The sequence below is a fragment of the Orycteropus afer genome, unplaced genomic scaffold (assembly GCF_000298275.1).
Source record: "Orycteropus afer afer isolate SDZICR_OR568_19922 unplaced genomic scaffold, OryAfe1.0 scaffold00517, whole genome shotgun sequence".
Lineage (NCBI taxonomy): Eukaryota > Metazoa > Chordata > Mammalia > Tubulidentata > Orycteropodidae > Orycteropus > Orycteropus afer.
In genome coordinates, this window is record NW_006922104.1 from 1,600,698 (window position 1) to 1,610,258 (window position 9,561).

At 39.1% G+C, this 9,561-nt stretch overlaps 1 protein-coding gene across 1 annotated transcript in view; it reads right to left on the reverse strand.

Annotated features, from left to right (window-relative positions):
• MAOA (monoamine oxidase A) overlaps window positions 1-9,561 on the reverse strand; it is a 96,149-nt gene that overhangs the window by 43,518 nt on the left and 43,070 nt on the right. Inside the window, 2 exon segments of the mRNA XM_007955611.1 lie at window positions 6,436-6,573; window positions 7,606-7,632. Coding sequence (XP_007953802.1) covers window positions 6,436-6,573; window positions 7,606-7,632 — 165 coding nt within the window.

The following is a 9,561-nucleotide window of genomic DNA, read 5'->3' on the forward strand; positions in this document are numbered from 1 at the left end:
ATTTACTTTTTTGGAAGCTGCTGCTATCAGGAAAGCCTGTATTCTTTTAAATAAATCTTTACCACACCATTTTCTGAAAACAAACCTGTGGTATATATTCCTTTTCTCTATTTATTTAGAGAGGATATGAAAGGCAGGGTGAGAGTGAGAAGTGTGTATATGTGAATTTTTCCTTCAAAAGCATCTTCTGGGAAATGCCTTGCTCCATCTCTGGCAATGTTCTCCCTCTCACCCCCCTCACCCTACTTGCATTATTATAATCTGGAGGAGCTCATGGAAATCAAAAAAGAAAACAAACACTTCCTCCTTCCTTTCCAAGAGCTGGCACTGCAAGATTTAACAAGAAGTCTGTAAAACTGAATCAAATATTTCATAAACCAACTTATTTACTGATGCAACTAATAAATCAGTCCAACAACCATTTAAGTCCCTTTGTGTCCCCAACACCACCCAAAGTTAAAGAATTGATAAGGAGACTGTGTTAAGCATATCTAGCTAGTACCACTTAAAATCCACCTTTAAGGTTAAAGACATGATTAAATTATATTAATCTCACAGATTTGATATAATCTCCCAAATAATACCATGTCAGATTCGCAATATTCGTAAACTTGTTTGCTGTGAAAATAGTTAAGAACTTATTCTATAAGAAGAGCCAGGAACTACTAAACCAGAATTAGAATAGGGCTTCATTCACAAGATCTATGAAGCATAATATTATTTAATTGTTGTGATGACTTGTCTCCTGCCCTTAGATTGTAAGCTCCACGAGAGTAGAAATTTTGGCCATTACACTACCACTTTATCTCCAGTCTGGAATAGTATCTGTACACAGTAGATGCTCAATAAACATTTACTGAATAGATGAATGAATTGAGCATAATGTTGCAGACTGTCTATGAATGAAGTAGACAGTAGTCTCTTGGGGAAGGAATGGGGTGGGAAACATCACTAAAAGTGTACCCTCAAAGCTCAGCTAAGAGGCTCGGGCTTGTAAGTCCACATTGCCATGTCAAAATGTGCACCGTAAACACAATCTAGCAAAGGGAAACAATAGTCTTTAGTGAATACTAAAAGCAATACTAGAGTAGGTTGAAATTAGATGCCTGACAGGCTGCTGACAGAAGAAGCAATTGAGGAAACTTAAGAATTGGAGCAGTCTGGGTCATAAAGAACATGGCCTCGTTCAACAAAACAACAGCAACCTACTGATGATTTCCCCACTTCATTTCAGTATTATTTACAGAAAAGAATGCACTGTACTAGGTTACAGAAGCCAGGGCTGACACAAGGCAATGTAGAGCATGTAACAAAGACAATTTGCATTATTAATACAATACATTATCATATTGGGAGAAATTAAATTGTTTTCCTAGAAATGGATAGAACAGTGAGTGTTGAGATATTTTTAAATAAGTAAAGTTTTTTTTAAAAAAATTTGGTTAGCAGTTTATTAGTAGCCTTGCCTGGAATATTAATTTAAATAAATATCTTCCTGTTTTTCTCTCATCTGGCTTCTTTCTTCTACACTTTTCTGCTGCTGTTGTTGTTAGCTGCTTTTAAGCCAGCCCCTGATTCACTGGGAACACAAGCACAACAGAACACAGTCTGCCCAGTCCTGTGCCATCTCCATGATGGGTTGCAGATCAGACCACTGTGATCCATAAGGTTTTCAGTGACTGATTTTCAGCAGTAGATCTCCAGGCCTTTCTTCCTAGTCTGTCGTAGTCTGGAAGCTCTGCTAAAACCTGTTCAGCATCATAGCAACACAACAAGCTTCCACTGACAGATGGGTGGAGGCTGCACATGAGGTACACTGGCTGGGAATCAAACCTAGGTCTCCTGCCTGAAAAAGGAGAATTCTATCACTGAACCACCAATGCCTCTATAATTTCCTGGTCATCATAAAACCTCCACTACACTGTTTATCTCTCATTACAGAAATGACATGATTTATCAGACACACTAGCAAAAATGAGGCACTCATCCAGATAAACTAACCTTTAACTGACCCACTACATTTTTGCCTTAGCTTTGTTGTCTACTCTCTATATCTGTAAAAATATGTGTTCTTTGGAAAGGTAAAGTGTGAAAGAGGATGGTTTAGTAAATATCTCTAGTGTCCATCTTCTCCTTAGAAGAGATATTTTAATGAAATATAATGAAAAGGACAATGTTTAGCATCTGAAGTGGTTATCTGTAAGTACAAAAATTTAAAATGAACCTTAAACATTCATCATCAGGTACTTAAATGGCAGCTAAACAGTTACTACATTCATAACACAATAACCAAGACACAGTGATTGTATTAGAGCAGGTAATTACACTGCTCTCTCAGGCTTGCAGGCAAAAGGACAAGCAAAATTGTCTTGGTACTGCACACAGAGATACAGGATGACCACGAGAAGAGAGCCCCAATGAGGACCAGAACAAACATCAGCTGTAAGAGCTTCCTAGAGTCCACAGACACAGCAAAGTCACTGACATTGGAATCAGGCACAGGAAGAAACAGCATGGAAACGGAGAGGCCTTGACCTGAATTCTAGCTCAGTACTCCTTACTAGCCTGGATTACTTGGCCACTGACTCTCACTGTGAAATGGGGCTAGGGCTCTGTCTTCTAGGGTCCCTTGTGAGGGTTAAATGAGGTAATGGAGGTGAAGACTCAGTCTGGCACACACTAGGAACTCAGTAAAAGATAGCTACCATTATCATTACTATGGGAACGGTGCTGACCCTGAGGTATTAACAGTTGTGGCCTTGATATAAACGTGCTGTTTACTCTACAAAGTGTAAGTGAAGCATGAGACCAAGTCCACCACATACTTTGTTCCATAATTATTACCTATTACTACCATTGTGATATTCCTGATCAAGCAATGGCAAGGATCCAGAGGTCAAGTAAGGCGTCTTAGGCTACCAAGTTCAATGACACAGGATATCTTTCTCCAGTAGGTTATGAGACAGTCCAGCCCTATTTATATTCTTGAAAGAGAAAAATAGTGTAGAAGTTGAGTAGGCCTCTTCTCAGGAGAGCTGGAGGCTATGCTTTTTCTTAGGAACAGTACTATCAGGGATGGTGTGGACCTAACCTTCGAAAGAGGGTTCAAAAGCAGCACCAAACCAAGTGATCTTGATACCACACTTAACATTTCCTTTTCCTTACTTAGGTATCTGATGTAGCATGCAGCCTTTTCTTAAGGCTTTCCACAAGTTTATTCTCTACTAATACTTGAAGCAGAACCTTATCAAAGTACTGAAATGATTGTCCAAATCTCTAGAAAGCAGCATTTCCTGGAAGCCCAGATAATTCCAGCAGCATTAGAAAGCCCCAGCTAAAGACAATGGACTCCTAAGGTGCTGTCAGAAGGGCTGAGCAGCGTGCCATAATCTGTTGATAACTTTACAGACAATGCCAAAATTCTCAAAACGCACTTTCTCATCTTAACCTCATCTTGCATCTGTCATGAACAAAGAGGAGTTGAATTCATCATAAAAGCTGGCTATGTTGAAAGCCACTCTTATAACCTTACCTCAGCATCAAAGTTTAGAGCCAGCTTAGCTAGGAGAGACTAGGAGGCACCTAGCTTGCAGACATACCTACAGGCTTCTAGTTTTTCCCTTTTAAAATAAAAAACAAAAACAAAAAATTAGTTGCCATTGAGATGATTCCAACTCATGGTGACCCCATGTGTGTCAGAAGAGAACTGTGCTCCATAGAATATTCAATGGCTTATGTTTCAGAAGATTGCCAGGCCTTTGTTTCAAGGTACTTCTGTATTGACTCGAAATGTGAACCTTTTGATTGTCAGGCAAGTGCTTAACCATTCATACCATGAGGGACTCCCTTTAACCAGTTGCCATTGAGGTGATTACAACTCATAGTGACCCCACATGTGCTAGAGTAGGACTATACTCCACAGGGCTTTCAATGGCTGATTTTTCAGAAGTAGATCACCAGACCTTTCTTCCCAGGTATCCCTAGATGGATTCAAACCACCAACCTCTTGGTTAGCAGCCTAGCACTTAACTGTTTGCACCACCCAGAGGAACACTAAATTGGGAAAAGAGTAAGAAAGTGAAATATACAATAATTGTATCTACTCATCTTATGAGCCAGGCTTCAATGCAAAAGAAGGTGAATTAACACACAATATATGTTAGGGACCCAGCACACTTCTTCAGGACCCTCAGTTTCATTGTCTAGGCTGTATATTGGGATAATTAAGAGTATGTACTCAGGGGTTAAGGAGCTCTGTTGGAGCAGTGCCTAAGGCATTTTACTGCTAACCTATCAGTCACTCCATAGAAGATGAGGCAATCTATTTCCATAAAGATTTACTGGCTCAGAAACTCAATGAGAGTCACTATGAGTTGGAATCGACACAATGGCAGTGAGTTTGGTTTTTCTGGACACAGGGGTTAGACTCCCTAAGTTAAGTGTTTAGCTACTAACCCAAAGGTTGGCTGTTCTAACTCATCCAGTGGCTTCCTGGATGAAAAGCCTGGTTATGTACTTCTAACAGGTCACAGCCATTGAAAAGCTTATGAACTACAGCTCTACTGTAAAACGCATGGGGTTGCCATGAGTCAGAAATTATTTGAGGGCAACTTTTTTATTTTTGTTTTTACTCATGGGTTAGGCAGATTTTTACTACCTTTTACAGTCTTGTCAAGTCACTTTACCTCTCAATTTTCTCACGTGTAAAATGGCAATAACAATACCTGCCTAAAACGATGGATATAAGGATTTAATGAGGCCACAGGGTTGTTAGGAGTTGGAATCCACTTGATGGAAATAGGGTTTTTTTTGTTTTGGTTTTAGATACACCTATTTATTTATTTATTTTTTTTTGGTGAGTTTATAAAGCCCTTTGTTGTTTTTTACTAGTCTCCAGGTAAATAAAAATCTCTTAGCACCTGAATCTTAGGAAAGAAGAGATTATAAGCATGTCATTGTTGTTGTCATAGTCAAGTTGGTTTTTACTCATAGTGACCCTATATACAACAGAACAAATCATTGCATGGTCCTGCACCATTCTCACAATCATTGCTATGTTTGAACTCACCACTACACTCTAGTGTACAACCAGAGGAACTCAGAAGACACACAAATGTGACTACTGAGCCTCAGTGCTCACTGGCCTCTGTCACCACTCCTCTGAGGGGAGTGCTCATTCTCACAGAAGCAGCATGCATAGCCAGTTTAATTAGTAAGTGAAAGCAAAGAATTTGGTTTCTTTAAATTATATGTGGTAACACGCATAAAAGTGTTCACTAATGACAGCTGCTACTATTATTACTGATCTTACTTACCAGCCCAGGGAAGCAACATCATGCCGTCCATGTAGAAAAGAGAAAGTGGGGAAGCAAGTCTGCTTTCCTTTTTTATCATGGCCTATTGAAGTCACCATTCCTAAACACTTCCAATAATTCTTTACACTGTCTTCATTCCTCCCTTAACCTCTGATACCATAGTTTCTCGAAAGGCTCTTGATTTGTTTTTTCATGTTTATCTCCCTTCTAGATGCTCCCCCAAGAATCCAAAACCATCTGGCTATTAGTTTTCCAGGATTCCTCATCTCTGATTGGGCATCAGTGTGCACAAATATCTCTAAAAGGCCTTGCAGACTCCTGCCCATCAATGATTGCCTGAGGTGGGGCGAGGGGTAGAAGTGGCTGTTAAGAAGCAATGTGTGGGAATCCTGATATTAGAGTGAGTAAACGGCCCCTGCCCTAGAGACATCAGTTGCAGGAAGTGGACTACAATGTAAGATCAGACACTTGATTCTTCCAGGCCCATTTCCAGATTCCAGCTGTTCTATGTTTGACTTCAATAAGAAAGAATAACACTGGCAACAGCTGCTGTTTCTTGGATGGACATCAGCAGCTAAGTTTAAACAATCTCTTGTTTAAACAGTAGGGAACTACACAACCTATCTAGACTTCCCAAGAGTCAAGGCCAAGTGCAGGGGAAATTATCAGTGTTCAAAGGAATGCCAAGGAAGAATGAAAATGAGTAACCTGTTCAAAGTCTAAAGAAGTGGGCTCAAATACTGTGTTCCTTGGGGTCTTTTCATTGCCTCACAGGAGTTGCCTGGGACTAGGGCCGTGTGTGTGCTCACCAAGACACATACTCCCATCATGAGGAAAGGGAAGGAAGGCAGCTGACAGCCTCCCATTCCTACTCAAGTTGGACTTGGGGTGGGGAACGCAGCCTGTGAGGTGGGTGATGCAGAGGAAGGCCAAGGTGAAACTCCCTGCAATGACTCTAGGAGTTCATATGGATTTTTTTTGAAAAAAATAAAAAGGCAGAATACCCTTTAAAGAGCCTATTGTTATGATTGTCTTGAAGAAAAAAAAAAGTAAGAACTAGAAAAATGTTTTCTCAAACAAAATCTTTCTACTGGTCACTTGAGTAAAAAGCCATTCTTACCTTGACATACTGAACAAGGCGTTCATTGACATTCACTTTGTAAGTCTCCAATCCCAGCTCCTTAGACAGCCGTAAGATCCTGTTCTGAGTTGGTCCCACATAAGCTCCGCCAACATCTACATAATTAACATGCTCATTCTATCAAAAGAGAAAAAACGGTCAGAAGACTTTAGTAAAAAATTGGAAAAAAAAAAAAGGGGCCTCTATGACTTTTTTAAATTAACTTAAATGTGCCTTGTAAAGTACAACTGAGAATAGCAATCTTTCTCTTCCACTCAAGAACTGGGGTACAACACTATATGACACTCATCTTCAAGCAGTGCCATTTGCATGGTTATTGGTGAGGCAGATTCAACAATAAAATGCATAAAGAGAAAACTGAAGTACATCCTGAGGTCTAGATCCTTTTTTAAGCATTTAAGTTATTATATATGTTTTTCTTTTTGGTTACTGCTAAAGGTAACACTCAGAAATAATTAGGTCTAATTCTCCCATGTCCAACAATGCAATCTTAAATCAACAGACTCTGATGGATTCTTCATTCTAAAATACTTCCAGGGAAAAATGCATCACAGAAAAAGAGTACAAAAAGGTTCGTGTATTTAACAAAGTATTTATAAATATACAAACTATCTTTCATAAACCAAAACTATTTACTTTTCCCTTCTTAAATGTAATTCTACACCTTTTTTCAGCTTTTTTACAAACACATTTTCCAAAGATTTAATCAGTAAATTGATTACTGATGAGCTACAACGCCTCCACATTTTTGTAATAACATCTTATATGGATCTGTCTCTATTTTGTTGTTTACACCAGTTTGCATTCATTCTGCCTTTTCTCCTTGTTTATCTGATTGTATTTTATTGCATGCCTCTCACCGCATTTTTTAGCATGTAGAAATAGTTTGAATCCTATGGGGATGCTATTTTTTTCACAAAGGATTTATGCTTACTTGTGTACAGCACCTGGCCACACTAAAAATACTATGTAATGTTCTTCCATTTTTTATATCTGAGATGATTTGAATCTGGGCTTATATGCATAGGTAGTCTAATTCTCTTCCAGTTCACCCTTATTCCTATAAGATAGCTCAACCCAAGGCATAAGGAGTTTACCACACTTGGTTTGGGGCAGGGGGTGGTGGTGCTGGATTTGACCTTCTGTCACCCTAACTTTGTAAGATTATCCAAAGCACTGTTCAGCATCTCAGCAGTTTCTTCAGTGATCTTCAGTGGTTCCCACCTCACCACCCCCAGGAAAAAAGTAGATTTCATATTGTCTGGATTTCATTTTTTTCTGGATATTGTCCCATTCTTCATTAACTCATTAGCTCTCTGATATTTTGAAGATTTATGTGTGGGTGCATGTATAACTTTGTACAGTGAAATTTCTCTACTCTTTGTAATTAGTAGGAGGGTTGGTACAACCTATCCTAATGTGTTATTTCCAGAAAATTGAGTGTCTATTATTATTTGAGCTCACCATCCTGGGATAACCCAGTCTGATATAAAATTTTTACTGCAGGATGTTCTTTGCTAACATTTTGTTTAGGATTTTGGTATTTATATTCATAAGTGAGATTGAGATTGGCCTGTGATTTTTCTTTCTTCTACTGCCTTTGTGATGATATGCTCTTACATTCTCTGGGAGAGTTTACATAAATAGAATTACCTATTCTTTGAACATTACGTAGAACATAGCTGTACAGTATCTAGGCTTAGTGTTTTCTTTGTGGGAATTTTTTTTTAAGTTGTCATTTGGGTGAAAGTTTAGAGAGAAAATTAGTTTTCCATTCAACAATTATACACATTTTGCTTCATAACTTTACTTACAATTCCCTCAGTGTAATAGCCCTGATGCAATCAAGATGTACTGATTATCACTGGTGATTGAAATGTAAAAGTTGGAAACAAAGAAGTATCAATGGTACTTGGAAAATTTGGCCTTGGTGATAGAAATAATAGTGGAGATTCGCATGATAGAATTTTGCGAGACCAATGCAAATTCATTGCAAATACCTTCTTTCAACAACACAAACAATGGCTACACACATGGACTTTGCCAGATGGAGTACACAGGAATCAGAATGATTACATCTGTGGCAAGAGATGATGGAAAAGCTCGGTATCTTCAGCCAAAGCAAGACCAGGGGTTGAGCCCGGAATAGACATCAACTTCTCATACACAAGTTGAAGTTGAAGTTAAAGACAATTAAAATAAGTCCACTAGAGCCAAAATATGACCTTGGATATATACCTCCTGAATTTAGAGACAATCAAAAGAATAGATTTGATGCATTGAACACCAATGACTGAAAACCAAAGGAATTGTGGGATGACATCAAGAACACCATCCATGAAGAAAATGAAAGATCATGAAAAAGACAGGGAAGGACTTCTGGTAAGATGGAGGAATAGGCAGACAAATGATACAGACCCTCTTCAACAAAGAAAAGAAAAACCAATTGACAGAAATACAGAAGATAATCCTGGAGGCCTGAGCTCTGAAAGGAACTATATAGAAGTGGATTAGGCACCAACTAGCAGAAAAACCTGAACGAAAACAGTGAGTACAGAGATGGTCAGAGCTGTGGACTATCAGCTACTCTGACAGGATCAACAGCCTGAATATTTCCAAGTGGTGCTGGGACCTGAAAATTGACCTAAAGATCAGCCCTGGTCATCAAAGGCTACAGGGACAACTGCGCTGGTGGCCTATGACTAGGAAGGGAAGCAGTAAGGAGGGAGACAACTTGAGCTGTTGACTTCCTGCTGTCTGGAGGGTGCAGCCATTTTGGATATTTAAAGTGACCGAGGGCACAGCCATTTTGAATCTTTACAAGTGGCAACCATTTTGGATTTTAAAGGGATAGCATTCTCATTCAGATTCCAGGGACCTAAGAATAGGCTCTGTTTGCCAAGGTCAGAAGGGACATACAAGAGGCTGACAACAGGAAAGGAGACAGGTGGTGAGTGTATAAGTGCTGTCAATGAGTACATAGAGGAGCACAGCATAGTACCCTGCTTGTATAGATAACATACAAAGAAAACAAAAATTGTGGGCAAGTCACTCCAACATACAATCACCAATTAAATATAAACACAAAAACATCACAATGCCTCA